We start from the raw sequence: 19887 nt of genomic DNA on the forward strand, positions 1-19887 counted from the left end.
TTGGCCGGACCTGGGAGAAGCCCGGTATCAGTTACTGTAGGTAAAAAGGTCTACCTGGAGCCATGCGCAGTTGCGCAGAGCAAAGAGGTTTGGGCTTCATCAGGCATGATCTTATACACGCCAAGTCTACAGGGTGCCGGGAGGGAGATGGGGTGCACCTCTCTAGTTTAGGCACGGTTCTTTTCCTACTGGACCTAGGGGAAGCTTTGGCTGCAGCAGGTTGTAAGGAAATAGGTCTACCTTGGTGGGGGGGCCCTGGTAGTGACGGTGGCCACTCCCAAGGCTGTGGAGGAGTTACAGGGCGATCCAGGGTCTGCACATACCAAGGGGTATAGCATGCAGCAGCACCGTGTGGTGCTAAGCCAGGATACCCAGGGATCTTTAGCGTGTCCACTGGAAGACCGACGGCGCCCCGCTAACCGACAGGCGGTTGTGGGTCTGAGCAACCGGGGGCTGCCATGTATGCTCCGCCCACCCATCACGGGGGGGCGTGTGTAGCAAGTGGACTGGTGGTCCACAGGTGGGAGGGGGGGACCCTCCCAACATTAGGTATACACCAATTGGCGTTGCCATGGTGACTCTAGGCTTATCAGACGGGCAGGCGGCATAGGGGCTGGCCTGCCCTGGGATCGCCCGTAAGATAACCCACCATGTTTGCATATTGCTTATGCTAATAAACCTGCAGCAATATTTCTCCACTTACTTTCAGTGTCGTGTGTTTTATTTATGTACTTATGTATGTTGTGATAACTGTTGCCGATATTGGCACTATGTAAGGCTGCCCGGGGGGGGGTTGCGCAGCGGCCCGCCCCTTTGAGGGCGGCCGCCTTAGTGCCACAGGAAGGCACAGGGGTGGGAGGTCGTGTCCCTGGGATGGACCAAGGGAGACCCCAGCAGATAGCTGCTTCCGGCGGGGAGGAGCCAGGGGGGTACATATTCTGTCTCCGCCCCCTCCTCGCCCTCTTGTCCGCTCGTTCGCCTTGCCCGCCCATCCGCTTACCCGGCGTCCGGAGGGACAATGGGGGGGGCCAGGTTTTCTAACAATTCTCACTTTGTGTTGCAGGAGGAGTTACAGGGCGATCCAGGGTCTGCACATACCAAGGGGTATAGCATGCAGCAGCACCGTGTGGTGCTAAGCCAGGATACCCAGGGATCTTTAGCGTGTCCACTGGAAGACCGACGGCGCCCCGCTAACCGACAGGCGGTTGTGGGTCTGAGCAACCGGGGGCTGCCATGTATGCTCCGCCCACCCATCACGGGGGGGCGTGTGTAGCAAGTGGACTGGTGGTCCACAGGTGGGAGGGGGGGACCCTCCCAACATTAGGTATACACCAATTGGCGTTGCCATGGTGACTCTAGGCTTATCAGACGGGCAGGCGGCATAGGGGCTGGCCTGCCCTGGGATCGCCCGTAAGATAACCCACCATGTTTGCATATTGCTTATGCTAATAAACCTGCAGCAATATTTCTCCACTTACTTTCAGTGTCGTGTGTTTTATTTATGTACTTATGTATGTTGTGATAACTGTTGCCGATATTGGCACTAGGGGATCGTTCGCCTTTAATGATCTCTGTTGTCCTTGCGCCAAGCTGGCGACATATACACCCGATTCGCCGTTTGCTACCGCCTCTCATCTGCGGATTCGTGACCTCCCCCCCTCGGGCACGAGAGTGCACTCACCCGTCTACTGCTCTCCGGCTCTCAGTGGTATCTTGCTGAAGGGGGCGAAGGGTACCTTCGGGAGCGCGGGGAGGGAGACCTACGAAATGAGCCGTAATGCCTGGAGGTCTTAGGCATCTGAGAGCCCGGTGAGGGAGACCTGCGGGAAACACCATACTGCCCAGGTGGAGAATAATCCGGGGGTGGGGACAAGTTGCGATACGAGGGAGACAGGAGTCTATGAGGAGGAGAGAGGGGCCTGCGGGATCCAGGGGGAGAGAGGGGCCTGCGGGATCCTGGGGAGAAAGGTCGCCGGGGAGGAGACGGAGGTCTGCGACCCCCAGGAGAAAGGGGATCGTTCGCCTTTAATGATCTCAGTTGTCCTTGCGCCAAGCTGGCGACATATACACCCGATTCGCCGTTTGCTACCGCCTCTCATCTGCGGATTCGTGACCTCCCCCCCTCGGGCACGAGAGTGCACTCACCCGTCTACTGCTCTCCGGCTCTCAGTGGTATCTTGCTGAAGGGGGCGAAGGGTACCTTCGGGAGCGCGGGGAGGGAGACCTACGAAATGAGCCGTAATGCCTGGAGGTCTTAGGCATCTGAGAGCCCGGTGAGGGAGACCTGCGGGAAACACCATACTGCCCAGGTGGAGAGTAATCCGGGGGTGGGGACAAGTTGCGATACGAGGGAGACAGGAGTCTATGAGGAGGAGAGAGAGGGCCCCCACCCCCTCCAGCCTAAGCCCTGACGGCGCCGGACGGATGGATCCTCACGGCCAGACGACAGTAAAAAAATGGCGGATCGAAGCTTCGAAACTTTTTCGGATTCGGGGGCGTGTTCCTGCTGTTCTAAAAGGGCGTGGCTAAAAAGTGGAAAAAACAGCAAGGAACACGCCCCCGAATCTGAAAAAGACGGAGCCTATTTGGAGGGACGGCTCTCTCCTCCAATGGCTGGCCTCCGTTTAGGAAGCCAGCCAATGGAGGAGAAGCAAAAAGAGAGGCGGGCTAAATAGCCACTCTAGAAAACATTAAAACTTCCGACTTCCGGTTCTGCCTTCGGCAGACCGGTAGTCCTCGACCTAAAAAGGATCTGAGTCAATGCATTCGATTCCTAATGTACATATTGATGATGTAATGTAAAGAACAGCTACATAAGAACCAATGCTTTTCATGTGCTTGTTGTTCACCAGTAGAAAAAACCCTTGACAGTAAACATTAGTTCTTGGCTGCTTTTCAAATTGCTTCTGTGGACATTTAATGGCTTCCTAGAAGTTATCCAATTCGTTGTCAGCAGATCCTCTATTGACTACTGCTAAATGGTAAAGAATAACTGTCCTTCAAAGTCCTAATGGTCAAAACATTGACTGTGCTTCAAAACCCAAGTGATGTAAAGTAATGCTTTTTTTGCTGGCCTAAACTAAAGGTCATTGAGAGCTCCTTAATATGTATTAAAAGCCAAATCCTTAACTTAATGGTCGGTTCTCTAGGAGCTGCTAGGAAAAGAAGAGGAGGGCCTTTCTTTCCTTGCACTTTGAAACAATAGTGTGCTTGTCACAGTGATTAAAGTGAAAACATTTGTGACATGCTACAGTGTAGAGATTAAATGCCCTGAAGAGAAAGAAACACCCTAGTCATAACATTCCAATAGCAGGGAAAGGCATGGACAGCACAAAAATATGTATGTAAGTAAATATTTTATTTAAGACATATCCCCGTAGTCTTGTAAAACTTCTTGCAATGTGTGTGTTTTTACAGTGACATGCAGAAGCTGAGAAGGAATATGCTACTTACCAGTATGCATCTGTTCTTGGCATGTAGAGCTGCAGATCTATACACTGTGCATAGCTCGCCATCTGGTGTTGGGCCCGGATGTTTGCAGTTTGTTTTTCCTCTTGGAAAGTCTTTGGAAGTCAGGAGTTTGGTGACTCCTCCCTTGGTTCGTATTGCGCATGGGCTTCGGCTTCATCCTCAGATTGTTTTTCACCAGCAGGGAAAGATGGAGCGTAGTGGAAACAGTAAAGAAACCCATGTGTGTTGTATCTAAATAAGATAAGACTGGAACGGATACAGGTAGCCGGGGAGGCAGGTGGGCGTGTATAGATCTGCAGCTCTACATGCCAAGAACAGATGCATACTGGTAAGTAGCATATTCCGTTCGAGGCATATGAGCTGCAGATTATACACTGTGCATAGATTATATAGCAGTACCCAACCCTAGCGGCGACCACCGGCATCCGTTGCAGTTGTTTGGAACAGTGTTTTTAGTACAGCCTGGCCCACACTAGCTTGTTGCTTGGTTTGCACATCTACACAGTAATGTTTTGTGAAAGTGTGTGGTGTTGACCATGTGGCTGCTTTGCATATGTCATCTAGTGGTATATTTCCTAGAAAAGCCATAGAAGCCCCTATCTTTCTTGTAGAGTGGGCTTTGGGGGAACCGATAGCGTTCGCTTTGCTTTGTGGTAGGAAATCTGTATGCATTTTATAATCCACCTAGCTATCCCTGATTTAGAAATAGGGTTGCCTTTATGTGGTGGAGAGAAGGAGACAAATAGCTGTTTGGTTTTCCTGAAAGGTTGTGTACATTGGATGTAGTAAAGTAGAGCTCTTTTAACATCCAGTGTGTGTAACGCTCTTTCTGCAACGGTTTGAGGTTGTGAGAAAAAGACTGGTAATTCTACCGACTGGTTTAAATGGAATGGAGAAATGACTTTGGGTAGAAATTTTGGGTTGGTGCGGAGTACAACCTTGTTCTGATGCATTTGGAGAAAAGGTTCCTGTATAGTGAGTGCTTGTATTTCACTAACCCTTCTAAGGGAAGTGATGGCCACTAGAAATGCTGTTTTCCATGTGAGAAATTGCAGCTCACATTTATGTAATGGTTCGAAAGGGGGTCCCATTAACCGTGTGAGAACGATATTCAAATTCCAGACAGGTGAGGGTGGTACTCTGGGTGGAATTACTCTTTTGAGGCCTTCCATGAAGGCTTTGATGGCAGGCACTCTGAAAAGCGATAGGTGTTGCCTGTTCTGCAAGTAAGCAGCAATGGCAGCGAGGTGTAACCTAATGGAAGTATATGCTAGGTTACACCTTTGTAGGTGGAGTAAATACCATATGATGTGCTGTATGGACACATTTAAAGGATTTATTGTGTTGTTGTGACAGTAAACAACAAATCTTTTCCACTTTGCCGCATAGCATGCCCTAGTAGTAGGGCGTCTAGATTCCCTGATAATATTCATGCAATCAGGGGGAAGGTTAAGGTATTCGAATTCTAGGACCTCAGGAGCCAGATCGCAAGGTTAAGCTGAGCTGGGTCCGGGTGCCTGATCTCTCCATGGTTCTGGGTTAGGAGGCATGGTGAGAGGTGTAGCTTTTGGTGTGGTACTACTGAGAGTTCCAGCAGTGTGGTGTACCACGGTTGTCTGGCCCATGTTGGAGCTACTAGGATCAGTGTTAGGGAATGCTGTTGTAGCTTTTGCACTACTAATGGAATTAGTGGGAGAGGTGGAAAAGCGTATGCAAATTTGTTTGACCAGTTCATCCATATCGCATTGCCTTTGGACAATGGGTGTGGATATCTGGCGGCGAAGCTTGGGCATTTTTTGTTTTCGTGGGTGGCGAATAGGTCTATGTGTGGATGCCCCCACTTCTGAAAGAACGGGTGAAGAACTTGTGGGTGAAGTTCCCACTCGTGGATCTTCTGCGTCTGTCTGCTGAGCAGATCTGCCACGGTGTTTTGGACTCCTGGGACGTGTTGGGCCAGGAGAAAGATTTTTTGTGGAATTGCCCATCTCCATATGTTCTGAGGTATCTGAGAGAGCTGTGGAGAGTGTGTGCCCCCTTGCTTTTGAATGTAGTACATGGCAGTCATGTTGTCTGTGCGGATGAGGACTGCCTTGCCTGAAATCTGCGTCTGGAAGGATTTTAGGGCAAGGAATATTGCAAGTAACTCCAGATGATTGATGTGGAGTAACTTCTGTTGTGGCGTCCATGTGCCCTGTGCTGTGAGATGTAACAGATGAGCTCCCCAGCCGGAGTGTGATGCATCTGCTGTTAGGATTATTTGTGGGACCGGGTCCAGGAACGGTCGACCTCTGGAAAGGTTTGTGGTGTTCCACCACTGCAGAGAGCGATGGGTGTGACCGTCTACCAACACCAGATCTGCCAGTTGTCCCTGGGCCTGGTTCCACTGGCGCGCTAAGCACTCCTGGAGTGGACGCATTTGGAGTCTTGCATGGGGCACTATGAAGATGCAAGAGGCCATCATCCCTATCAGTTGCATAAACACTCTTGCTGGGAGAGAGTGTTGAGATATGAATTTTTGACGCAGAGCCTGTATCTTTGCTATCCTGGCAGGATTGGGATAGGCTATGGCTTTTGAGGTGTCTATGGTGGCACCGAGGTATTGTTTTGTGTGTGATTGCACCAGGTGGGATTTTTGATGGTTCACCGTGAAACCTAGCTGATGGAGTAGTTGGACTGTAGCGGCGGTGTGTTGCACACATTGATCGTAGGACGTGGCTTTTATTAGCCAGTCGTCCAGATACGGGAAGACGTGAATGTGCTGTCTTCTGAGGTGTGTGGCCACTACTGCTAGGCACTTGGTGAAAACCCTTGGTGCTGTTGTTACCCCGAACAGGAGCACCTTGAACTGGTAATGTTGCCCGTCCACCACAAATCTTAGGTACTTTCTGTGAGACTGGTGTACTGGGATATGAAAGTATGCGTCTTTCAAGTCCAGAGTGGTCAGAAAATCGTTCTGGGAAAGAAGTGGGAGAACTTGTTGAAGGGTTACCATGTGAAAATGGTCCGAATGTGTTTAGAGGTCTGAGATCTAGGATAGGTCGTAGGGTCTCGTCTGTCTTTGGAATCAGAAAGTACAGTGAGTAGACCCCTACATTTTGCTGATTTATGGGGACCTGCTCTATGGCTCCTTTTTGCAGGAGGGAGATCACCTCCTGTTTTAGTAGTGCAGTATGTTCTTGAGACATAGGGCGGTGCCTGGGTGGAATGTTTGGGGGGGCAGATGTTAGTTCTAAGCAATACCCTGACTGAATAATTTGTGTCACCCATCTGTCTGAGGTGATTGTCTCCCAGATGTGAAGGAAATGTTGTGTTCTGCCCCCGACCGGAGTGGAATGGTCTAGAGGGAGTGGGGGAAAGTCATTGGGTATTAGGTGTGGCAGAGCGGGCGGTATTTGTCTTGCCTCTGCCCTTGTTATTATTTCTTCTGTATCCGCCTCTTTGATAACCCTTTGTGAAGGTAGATTGAGGAGGGGATTTGTAGGACGTGGATGCAGTATCCGAGAAGTAGCCTCTGCCCGTGCCTCGAAAGGAAGAGCGGCGAAAGGAGCGCCTAGGAGTGTGTGACTGTAGGGCTCCCATGGATTTCGCCGTGTCGGTATCTTTTTTCATCTTTTCGAGGGCTTCGTCAACTTTTGGGCCAAATAGATGATCTTGGTCGAATGGGTGATTTAGTATAGAGGCTTGTACCTCAGGTTTAAAACCTGAAACTCTGAGCCAGGCATGGCGACGTAGAAGGACACTGGTGTTTATGGCCCTGGAGGCTGTATCTGCTGCAGCTAGGGCACAGCGAATAGAGGTATTAGTTATTAGTTTACCCTCTTGGATCAATTCATTGGCCCTGTTCTTATATTTTTCAGGGAGATGGTGCATGATGGTCTCTAACTCATCGTATTGTGCCCTGTTGTATCTGGCCAATAGCGCTTGCGTGTTGGCGATACGCCATATGTTGGCGGCTTGTGACGCAGTGCGCTTACCTGACGCGTCTAGGAGCTTGGACTCTTTGTCAGGTGGTGGTGCTTCGCCTGACGCCTGAGAATTGGAGCGTTTCCTAGCTGTAGATACCACTAGGGAATCCAAAGGTGCAGGGCCTTTAATATATGAAGGGTCTGTGGGGGCGGCTTTGTATTTCTTCTCTATACGGGGGTTTAGGACCCTGGCCCTGACTGGGTCTTTAAAGACCTCCGGTGCATGTTTAACCACCCCTTTTAACATAGGTAGGATGGCAGTAGACCTATGTGCGTCGTCAAAGGTGTCTAGGAGAAAATCCTCCTCTACTGGGTCAGTGTGTAACTCCACCCCGTGTGCCGCCCTTTGTAATAAGTGGTGAAAACCCAAGGAATCTTCAGGTGGGGATGGCCTAGATGGGTAAAGGTCATCCTGTGGGACATCTGGGATGTCCGGATTATTATAGTCGTCCCATGGGTCTGGAGATCCAGTAGGGGTGGGATCCTGTGGCACATCTGCTGGATCGTAAAATGGGTCTCCTAAGTCGTCTGGGACAGGAGACAAGGTTGGGGAACGATGAGGCGGGGGTGGAGAGGGTAGAGGTGGGGAGGGTGGAGGAGGTGGAGGAGGAGGGGAAGGCACTCTGAAAGGAGAGGTAGCAGTGTCTTTCCTCTTTGGAGGTGGAGGTGGAGCTGGTTTGTCCAAGTGTCTCTTTTTTGTAGACAATGTTAAATGTCCAGTTTTTGGATCCTTGGTGAGAGTCTTTTGGAGAGGATCCGGTGTAAAAAGTTCTTGGGACACTGGTTGCTCGGCCGGCGCCGAAGTTTTCAGGGCCGATGGCTTTTTAGGCTTGTCCAAGCCGTGCTTCTTTGGGACCTCCGATTTTTTGGTCGGCGCCGAAGAAGGCTTCGGCACGGGAGTGTCGGTGCCGAGGGCCTTGTGATGTTTGGTCGGCACCGGCAGGGCAGGTTTCGACACCGAAGGCTTTGGTACTGGGTTCGGTGTGGAGATGGAGGCCGATCTTTTCTGTGTTTTTCGGCACCGATAGCAGGCTGGCTCGAGCCCGAGCTGCCGGAAGGCTTAATAGGCTTCTTTACCGGGCCCGAAGGTGGGGTGTGAGAAGCAGTATCCTTGGTCTTACCTAGGCCCGAAGGCGAAGGTGTGACCGAAGCCTTTGTGGGTATCGGCGTGGGTGTGGGAGGGGGTATTGTACTCACGACCCTCTGCGCCGGGGTGATGTCCTCCACATCGGAGTCGTCGGCCTCGGAAGCACTGATGAGGTCGTCGTCCTCTTCCTCGATGTTCTGCTGTCCCGGAGCTTCGACGTCGTCCCCGAAGATGTCGACTGGAGCGGAGGTCGAGCAGTGCGCCATGTTGCGTCTAGCCCGTCGATCTCGAATAGTCTTTTTAGAGCGAAAAGACTTGCAGGCGGGACAGTCTTGAGCCTCGTGTTCAGGGGAGAGGCAGAGGTTGCACACCTCGTGGAGATCGGTGTGGGGAAACTTGGACCCACATCGAGGGCACTTCTTGAAAGGAGTTCTTTCCATCAGCCGAGACCGGAGCAGGAATAGGCCCGAAGGCCGCCGTCGACGACCGGAATCGAAGAAGTGCCGAAGAGAAGGTGATGAAGATGATTTATTATCTGAAGGATCTCGATGAGCGAGGATTTTCCGTCGATCGTTGAACTGGAAAGTTCGGAACCGGAGCGCGAAGTATTACATCTGAGCCCGATGGCGGAAAAAAACAATCTGAGGATGGAGCCGAAGCCCATGCGCAATACGAACCAAGGGAGGAGTCACCGAACTCGTGACTTCCAAAGACTTTCCAAGAGGAAAAACAAACTGCAAACATCCGGGCCCAACACCAGATGGCGAGCTATGCACAGTGTATAATCTGCAGCTCATATGCCTCGAACATCTGTTTACTAAGATTGTGTAAGTCTTCAGGTTATCCTTTGGTGGCCATCATGGAGCAATGAAAAAAGAACAGCTCTGTCCTCATAAACCCGTAAAGATGACCACCCCAGTTAAAGAGAGAAAGGTGTAACCCCGCTGTTGGCAGAGTGCATGGGCGGGGTTTGTAGGAGGGGTGGGTTCAACTGATGAACATTATATGACGTATTTGGAGACATATTGCTATGATCTGAATGCTGCAGCTAAAGCAGAAGGAACTGTCGGAGCAGTTGCTGATCAGGTCTCAGGAGCCAGTGTAACTGGAATGTGACTATAAAAGGCCTGGTGCTGCCACTGCATAAGATGGGCCTGCCGGTGTGATAACCACTCAAGCTCTTTCAACCGGGAATGTCTATATTTCTATGCTTTCCATGAAACATGCAAGGGAGGCATAGAAATACCCCCATATATTCAATAAAGGTAGGAATTATTAAACTAACTCCAGTCCTCGAATGCTTGGCGAAAGTGTTTGTAAGCATTGTCATACATTCGGCGAATAAAGAGATTAAAGATACATGTGTTAAATGCTCTTGCTGAGACTAAGGCGCATAGACTCACAGGGAGCTAATCACATGGACCTCCACATCTTCCCACACAACAGGCCTCAGCTGGCAGCAGCAAAGGGTAGAGTACCACAGCAACAGCAGCGGATGATGCTGCTGGGGGAGCCTGACAACTGGGCCTTGGCAGGAGAAACGACAATGATCAGGCAAGGGTGCCGTGGATTCAATGTGGTAGAGCAGGGATCCTTGTGGCCAGTAATGTTGTGGCACAGTAGAAAAAACAGAGGCAGCAAGATTTATTCTCCCGCCCCACAAGAAGTCCCTTTGTTGGCTCACCTCAGTAATAAAAGAAGGAAAGATATTCAGTCAACATTCTCCCATGGTGAGCATGAACGTGTTCAGAGACCCGAAAGCTGACAAAGCTCTAGCTCTTGCCACACAAATAAGATGTCATATTTGATGTAATAACTATAGTCAAACCATACATAATTAAACACATACACACTCCACTTAAGAGATACACAGATATACGCATACATGAGACATACTAACAGATAAAGATTTACAGGTGCAAGCACGAACAGAGACAAACACACTGGGACTCACCAAGACCAGATGAGTTTTGAGCTGCCGGATAGTCTGTCTGTTGGCTCGATCCTGTGAGATGTATACAGTCAACACTAGGCTGTGAAGAGAGGAGGGACACATTTATTATGAGAGCCTTCTAGAAGTGTTGAAGCCTTGCGATGAAAGATTTTAACACATGATCAATGAAGGGCAGACAATTAACTGGAATACGCAAGCACATACGCCCAAGATCGACATACGCAACTGCCAGTAATGAGACACTAGAATATGCAGGCACTGCATTCATGTGCCTGAGGTGCCGCTATCACTCACATATCCTTTTCCCATTCCACGCTACAGTGAGCCAAAGTCACTGATTCTCCTCATCTTAACAAGAGGATTCATGTTTTTCTTGTGTGGCCAATCTACCTCATCCTTAATCCTTGAGTTCTTAGGCCTTTGTCCGTTACTTTCACTCCTTGTCTTTTTCTGAGAACAGGAAGCCTTCCGAGACTCTTCTGAATATAATCTTCCTCTCAGATTCATGATATTAGGACGTTGTCAATATCATAGAAAAGGTAACTGGTTTTCCTATTAGTAACAACCTATTATTGTAGACACACAGACATGGGGAAGCAGTGAGATGTTCTTCAGCCTGATCAGGTCTACTCAATACCAGCTAATGAGACCTTACATCGTGGCGGTTTGCAGTACCTCAGCACCTGACCACAAATTGCAAACTGAAAGCGGGCTGGAATGGTATTTCTCCAGCCCTTATCTCATTGGTTATACTTCTTGTTTTTGTTTCTGAACTTACAGCTCGCTTGCATTTGTTTAGTTCCAAAAGAGTCCAGACTGCTGTATTGAAACCTAACCTTCTTGATGTACTACACTCTCAATTAATTTCTTCACCTGAATTTCATATGCTTGTTTGGTCTCTTATATGGCCTCACTTTGACGGTGGCAGTACAGTGCTGATCACTGTCCATCAGCGAGGCCATTCACTAGACCAGACTGTAGGCATGGCTGGACTGGTCATTAGGGACACCATGAATTCCCACAGGGGAGTTGACAATTGAGGACTAATAAGTAGACTGCTCCTTGCAATGATGGCAGCCATCAAATACGCTCTCAACCACACTTGCAGCATCTACCCGTCTGATGCAGTGAAGTGGTGCTGCAGTACTAGAAACACTGCAGCAGTGCCAGTGCGGAGTCTCTGCCCTGCAGGACTCCCAGTCCACAACAGTTCAGTGGAGGAAGGGACAGAGGTTTGAGGTTGAGGAGAAGTGGTGGGTGCACTTCCAAATTTCCTTTTCTGGTAAAGGGGCTTGGTAGCTGTGCATGATCGCTCTAAATCAGATGGGGCAGATATAGCTACATTTGCTGGAGCTACTTTTGGTTCCCAGTCCGGCTGAGATAGTGAGTGCTCAGAAATTCGACTGCTTTCTCACTCTTGAATAAACTCTACCAGTTCCTTCTTCCAACTCTTATCACATGCAAGACCTACTGGCTGGTGTTTAGAGCTGATAAAGGAAAGTAGCCTGTACATTGCCAGTGCCATGCATCTGTTACATTGCTTGTACTCCACCCCAGAGGAAATTCTCCTTCTTAGAAATTCCACAGTGGTCTACTTCCTAGGTTGGGCACCAATTATGAAATGACATACTACAGAGCTCATAGCAAGTCTCATAGAGAAATTACTGACATTTTTTTTTTAAAATACCATCTGCCCTTTTAAGCTTATGTTCCCTAGCAACTAGACTTTTTCAATATTTTCAAGTTATATCTTCTTGGTTTATTACTATCATAGTTATTTCACGATGTCTGTTTTTTAGCTTTGCTGCCTCTGCGTAACTGGCACAGTATGTCAATATGCAAACAAACAAACAAACAAAAGTTATTACTGTTTTTAAGAAACTGGGGACAAAGAAAGGGCCCTACCACGACAGGGCGTTGCAGAGTTCATCGTTCCGGCTGTAGAGAGGGGTGAATCACACACATTGGGAGATGTTGATGTATCCGCACACATATATGTGTGCAGCCCCGGTACCTTCGGGTCCTCCCCGCATTGAAGCAGTTGAAAGGGTTTTTTCCATATTTTGTAACATGTAAACATGCAAATACTATTAAATGTGTATTATTCATGTTTAGATTGACCAAAGCTAATGTAAACCTGCATTTTAAGATGGCTAACATTTAGTTGCTAACTTGTTTCATGTCACATGTGTATTTTATTTCTAAGAAAAGCTCAAGTACAAATTAACAAACGTGATGTGCCTTTGCTCGTTTTCTCATGTGAAATGTTTTCCTTTACATGATAAATGTAGAATGTCCTAAATAGTTGCAACAATATACCTGTCCAATGTATCTTGCTTGTTGCAAATAACTGTAGATGTGAAGGACTTTACAAAAGCTGCATTGTGAAGTATCCTGAGAAACGAATGATCCCTAGATTGTCTCTGTATGCTTCAGCCTGCCTGGAGCGATTTATGGGAGCCATGTAGGTGTAGAAAATGTTAGAATTGTTTGATTTGAGTAGAGTAGGCTACAGTTCAGAATGCTTGCAGAGTCCACTTTCGAGACAGCTTAGAGCAGAGGAGGGGGCTCTCTTTATTATAATTTGTCCTCTGCTTATGTAACTTTGATTTATTTGTACTTCAGACTTAATAATGCATTCATGTATGGATTAGTATTCAATTACAATAATTTGATTATTTTGAATCTGTAAACCTATAATCTTTTAATAAACTTTATGGTTTAAAAACGTAACCACTCTCTGTTTTCCTAGTGGAGCTTAATGTGCGTCATGGTATTTAAATGTATTGATTTGTTGATTAGTATCAGTTATGGATTTCGAACCAACAGATAATGCTTTAACTGCCCCACATTTGCACAAAGAAAAGCACTAACACAGGGCAAGAGATCCTATTTCCACACGGCTAGTTTCACTTACAGTTCCATGTCCTTGGATAGGAGTGGTGCAACCTTTGGTGGTGAACAAAAGCAGACTATCAATCCCAAGTATGGGTTAGTGTTGTGTAAGATACTTCATGTGCAGTACTTTTCCACATACCGAAACAAAGAGTCTTAAACTGGTAGCCTGACAGACCAAAAACTATAAAGCATTATATCACTATACCTCTCCACCACCAAAGAAACAGACAATCAGGGATCATTAATTTGTTGAGGATCTACACCACTGGGCATTCTGACAGGTTTCACACAGGGTGCCCTTCTTTGTGTATATTCGGCCTACCCATATCATTCAGATATGGTCAGATGTCAAATAATTTACTCAAGTAAATACAACACACACACAACACACACATTTAGCCCTGATGTCTACACTAGTGGCTACACCACATATGGGATGATGGACAGTTGGAGTCAGTATGCAACCTAAACTCCTAAAGTGGTTTCTTGCTTTGGTTCTTTTTTACACCACTCTTTCTAGATTACCTTGCCACCCATCCCCAGCAGCATCCCTGAAACAGGACACTCACAGCTAATGAAATGGGAAACCTGTGTCAAAGACAAGCCAGTGCAAGTTTGATGAGGAAATCACTAATTTCTGTCCCTTCTCCAAGGGAATGACCTGGGTAATAGGCTATTATGCCGGTTTCTATGACATCCCAGCTAATTTTTGCTGCTACAATGAGGACAGCTCAGACATAAGGTTTGGAACTTACAGAGGCCCGCATTATGAGTAGCCCAGTAAATAGGTTGCATTTACCCCACCCCTATGATAACGGTAGTTCTATGAGCGAAGAAAATTCAGTGCATTATAAGTTGGACCTTTAGGATCCACTAAGAAATTAAGAATTACCAGGAAATAAGTGATTCTAATTGCCCCAGTAATTCTGATTTTGGCCGTTTTCAGCAGCTGAAATATCCAGAAAAAAGTAAAGAGATTCATTGTGTTCCTGTGGATATCATATCCCGATGGGGACGATAACTGCTGCTAAGAGAATTAAGATGATGAGGGCCACAGTGTCTAACCCCCCACAAGACTGATGGCTGTCATGGTGGCCTTTATGCCTCATCCACATACTGTTTCCCTCTCGGGTCTTTGGTGTAAGGTCACAAGCCAGTGCCAGAAATATTCTGAGCTTAAGAATTGTAAAGGAGCCCAGGCCACCCAAATGAATCATGATCTAATTGGTGGAACCCTTGCCTCCACCCCACATTGTAATTGGTTGTATTAGTGGGACCTTGTTGGATAGAGGCTTCTCCACCAAGGAGGCCAGCTGGAGGCACAAACAATTCTAGAATGAAAGAAAGTAAGCAGACATTATCTTATCTTTGAGGAGCTATTGGAAAAGGCGGAAGAGTAAGACCAGTTTCTGTGGTACCACTAGGAGAGACATAGCACATAATAGAAGGGTAGTGAAACAGCTTAGAAACTGCAGTGTTCACTATTTTAAGTTATCTATTATTTTAGGAACACAGTTTGGACAGACACCTTAACCCTCCCACATCACGACTATCTCAAGAACGTTTATTAAAGGTACTGACAGGGCTCACCACTTCATCCCATAGCATACATGACATACATTCTCTAACTCCCTTATCGGATTTGTCATGGATTAACATTCCTGTATACCCTGAGCCATGGTCTCATGCTCCTACTTCCCATGTCTAACTGCCTCACAGTCTCAACAATGCCCCCATGCCAACAGTCTCACATTCTTGTGCCCTGAGTACTTTCACCATACTATACCCTGCCAAGAGATTCACACTCTTTAGTTTGACAAACTCACACACTTTATTACATATCCATGGTCTCAGAACCCCGCAGTCAATACCCTACAAACTTTCCTCCTTTCTTCCATGCATCACAGTTTCAGACTCATGACGTCCAATCCACATTGTCTCTGACCTCTTTTTTGCATGCTATAGAGTCTAATACGTATACATCCCAGGTCTCTTCATAATATCTCACTCAATTATTGTACGACTCACTATTTCACAAGTCTTATCCCATGCCCACATGGAGGCAGACCTTTATTACCTACCCGAATATTTAACACGCACACAACCCATGCCCAACACCATCTACCACTTTCCTTGGAGCCTCATTTTTCTCAAGGCCCCCATTCACTTACTCCTTTGTCCAATGCCCTAGGCTCTCATTCCCCTAATCAAGCCCAGTCTCTCAAGCATTTGTCCCTTGCCCCACAGTATGGAGCCCATTTATCCTGTACCCTATTTACTCCCTCTTCATTCCATGCCCAAAGTCTTCCACCACTTATTCCCCAGTCTCATACCCCCTTTATTCCATGTTTCACACCCCGTTACCCATGCCCACAGTCACTATTCTTTATCCCATGACCAACAGCCTCTCAGCACTATATTCCGAAACAGTGTCTCACAGGCTTCTTTGCTATGACTGATAGAATAGCACGTTTTTTTCACCTTCAGTGCAATAGCACACCCTTCTCTCTTGCCAGCTCCACATCCCGACAGTTGCATGTCACACAGCCTTGGAGTCTAGTTGAGAAAAAAGTGAGTTTGAAGCACAGGAAGGCCTAGATGGACCTTACCTGAGAATGATGGTGAGAGGGAAGGCAAAGGCCTTGGATCCAGCATACTGTATTATCCTCTGTGCAGCAGGAGGCAGGTAGGTGGCCACAGCTTGCGGTACCACGTGCCAGACAGTTGGGTAATTCGAAAACAGTCCACAAGCTCGAGATGGAGGAGAACTAGATGAAAATAATAATTAAGAGGGGTGAGGGGAGGAGCTGTTAACTGGGAAGGTGAGAAGCATAAGTGAGGTCACTAAACCACCTCTGTGCAACTGAGATGACAATACACAGATCAAGAAGGCAACACTATTGCCCAGATCATTGCACCTGACATGGCACAGCAAAAACTGAAAGTGTATCTCCCGACACACCTCCGTGCACCTGAGAGACATAGAGCAAGAAGGAGATTCCTTACTCGGCTCACTACACCGAAAAGCACACGGCACACCTGGGGAGGGAATGCTTCACCCTGTTGTTAAATGTTCTTGAGAGTTTGAGGTGCATACAAAGAGGTGGAATCTTATCCACCCGAGTGTGTCTCAGAGGTCAAGGATCAGGCTTAGACGCTAAGTAGTTCAATCCTTGATGCTCCTCAGACTACAAAGCATACACAAAGGGGAGACCCTCCCCGCTCCGGTCAGTTTGAGAAGAAAAGGAACAGACCATGAGGAAGACTCTTCACACCTTTTTGCACTTGAGACGGCAAGGTGCAGACTAACTGGGAGACCCCTCACCCACATCTCAATGTGATGTGAAGACTGCAGGCTCCAGATCTTGGGTGTAGAATGGCATTGACTGATGGAAGAAGAGGTCAAGTGTGGGACATCACAAAATGTTACAACTCACTTGAAGACGTGGAGCAGGAGTGGTACAGATGCCAAACTGAGGCCCAACAGCAAGACAAACTGGAAGAAGAACTTTGAACTGGATGCTCGGAACAGCGACTTCGATGGCTTGCAGAGACTGAAGAGCATATACTGAAAGGAGGGATATCCAACAAGAAGTGATTGGTACAGATGCACACAGATGATATAACAGAAACAGAATGAGTAAGAATTCAAGCATGTGTGAGTGATGGTGATGGAGGAAGAAGCAGTAATCTAAAGGTACATCCACAATACAATGTGACCCAAGAACCAACTACCCAAATTCTGTGTATTTTTTGTAATCCAATACCAATCTCAGAAATTGATCTATTGCACCTCACACTTGCCCAGAGGTGTTTTGTGTCAGTAACTATACTTTCATGATTTGTGGACCATGAAAAACATTCATAAAGGATCACCTTGTTACCTTTCTCAGTAGTCTCTATCCATCAGTTGATTCAATAACTATGCCTCTTCCTTCAACAATCACCACACCACCTCCTATCTGTCAATTACAAGGATTGCACCCAACTACCATCATAAGTGTTCCCTTCACTTTCATTCACGTTTCAAAGTTCTCATCACCAGTCACACCACATCCAAACATCCTATCATTAAAAATCCTCTGGATGGCCACTCCTTTTTGTTTCATCTTTTTCTCCATCCTATCCGGTCCATCATTATAGGACTGGTTTTCAGAGAGCATCTTGTGACAAACATACAGTCACTGAAGCAGCAGACTGCAACTGTGCAATGCCACTTAGGGCCTGATTTAAATTTTGGCGGGCGGGTTACTCCATCACAACGGTGACGGATATCCCGCTTGCCGAAATAGAAATTCCACTATATCCTATAGGATATATACTTCGGCGATGAATATCCGTCACCATTGTGACAGAGTAACCCGTTCGCCATGATCTAAATCAGGCCCTTAGTCTCTCTCTTTCCAATTCGTTCAAGCGCCCCCCCATAACATAGGTATGTTTGTTCAAAGCATCAACCAAGTAGCTCACATACTTTTTCTGCTTTCATGCTCAGAGAGAAAAATGAAGTTCATTAGAGGATTACCTTCTTTATGTAAAAGGTGATGAACAGGAAGATGCTGTTAATCAGAGGAAGTAGAGGGGCGTAGAACAATCCAATCCAGACAACTGTCTGTTCATCCACGATGTCCAGGATGTTGACTGAGACATCAAACTCCCCCTTCCCGTACCACTGAGCCAGTCGCCAGGATGTCTTATCTACAATTAACCTATACAGGTAGGAGAAAGATATTAACACAAATAAGAGCTGGCTGGCTGCCGGTGTGGGGCAAACAAATTAGACATTACTTAGAGGTTAGCGGGCACGATACTCCGCCAACACCTTAAGGATATCAATCTACCGTATTTGAAGTGCCGTAGGAAATAATGCACTAGTGATACAGCAGATGAGACATCGGAACATATGAAACAGAATATCCCATCTAACAAACTCTAAATACGGCCCTTATTCTTGAAGGAGTGGGCTACCAATAGTAAGACTATAAATTCAGTCTTAGGGAATCATAATGAGTACCCTGCTAAAATGACACACTAATGTCAACCACATCAGTCATTAGAGATACCTGCAGTATTACTACATAATTACAAGTTCCACAGGTAAGAATGGGGGACAACATGGCAAATACCATATGGTTTCTCATGTTCAGGGCTGTAAAATTCTGAATATTGCAATTTTTACCATCACTGCTGGGTCTATGCATGAGTTTCACAGAAATGTACCCTAATTCCGGTGCAAACTCCTGTTTCCAACAGGATAAGGATTACCAGTGCACTCACAACAAGGCCCTTAGTAAAGAGGAACAGGCATTATGATGTGACTGGAGAGAGACTGTGCCTACAGTCCTAGAGCAGGGGGTAACTGTTAATTATGGGATGGTGAAACAATAAAAGAGTGTTTGAGGGAAGTGATGACTTGCTTTAGAGTAGAACAGAAAACGGACACCATTGTGAGAGAGAAAGAAGAGGTCAGACACCTTCAGTGGAGCAGAGAGATAACATTCTTCCAGTTTTAGAGAAAAGAGGTATAATGGCTTCAGTGTGGGACAAAACACACTCTCCAAGGGGAGATACACCTGACCTGGGAAGAGCATGACAATTATTCCCAAGGTGAGCATACAGCAGGATATATATCAGGAAGATTATCTGTCACCACTTCGGTTTTGTCTGGCACTTAACCCGTTGAATGCGGTAATTGGCACTTGGTGATAAGTTAACCAACAGAGATCAGATGAACCCTTTTATGACATCATATCCGCTGGTGCTTTGGGATGCTGTACAACAATACAGTGCAGTGATAGATAACCAGCTTACATAGCAGCTACATGTTGTTAAACAATTATCGGATGACCTTGAGCCCATCATTACAAGTTGAATCCAATCCCATGTGCAAATCAAGCACCTGGGCATTACCGATATTGAGAGGTGCATTGTTCATAGTGCTGGCGATTTGCACCTCATTCTGAATTTCTGTCCTCGGAATAAGGGTGTGTTTACATACCTAGACTTAGATTGACTAGGCCGTGGCCACACACAAAGCTATGAGAGCAAAAGCAGCAAACAATACCACAGCAGAATAAAACGAACTCTGAATAGTTATTTGCCAGAGTGAAGTCGAATACAAGCTGTTCACCAACTCACCATTTCTGTTCTACTATAAAAACTCAGAATCACAAATCAGTCATAATTGGAAACAACCCAACTGGATGTGAAAATAGCGAAATAACCCATGTCTATCAGTTAGTTTACAGACCCCAGTACGTTCCCAGAGTATCCATTCCAAGAGCAGAAGGAGGCTTGGGCCTCGTTGAAATTGACTACACCACGGTCTACAATAATAACATGTACATAAAATCAAAAGACCTAAAATAACAGAAGGTATTCAATTATGAAAAACGTAGGCCTTAATCTACCCCATCATCAAATTTGTGTATGTATTGATGCATTCCACGGTATAGGTACGACAGACAGTCTTTTAATCCGAGGAGAAAAAGAGGCAATAGGAGTAGGAAACA

At 46.8% G+C, this 19887-nt stretch overlaps 1 protein-coding gene across 2 annotated transcripts in view; it reads right to left on the reverse strand.

Annotated features, from left to right (window-relative positions):
* Window positions 1-19887, reverse strand: part of TMC8 (transmembrane channel like 8) — a 136013-nt gene that overhangs the window by 35523 nt on the left and 80603 nt on the right. For both annotated transcript variants that reach the window (XM_085617501.1, XM_085617500.1), the window contains exons 13-16: window positions 17901-18084; window positions 16813-16943; window positions 15985-16143; window positions 10478-10556 (exon numbers count right to left, since the gene is read on the reverse strand). In XM_085617501.1, the coding sequence (XP_085473627.1) occupies window positions 10478-10556; window positions 15985-16143; window positions 16813-16943; window positions 17901-18084 (553 nt within the window). The remainder of the gene's footprint in view (window positions 1-10477; window positions 10557-15984; window positions 16144-16812; window positions 16944-17900; window positions 18085-19887) is intronic.

This window comes from Triturus cristatus, chromosome 7 (genome assembly GCF_964204655.1).
Source record: "Triturus cristatus chromosome 7, aTriCri1.1, whole genome shotgun sequence".
NCBI classification, from domain to species: domain Eukaryota; kingdom Metazoa; phylum Chordata; class Amphibia; order Caudata; family Salamandridae; genus Triturus; species Triturus cristatus.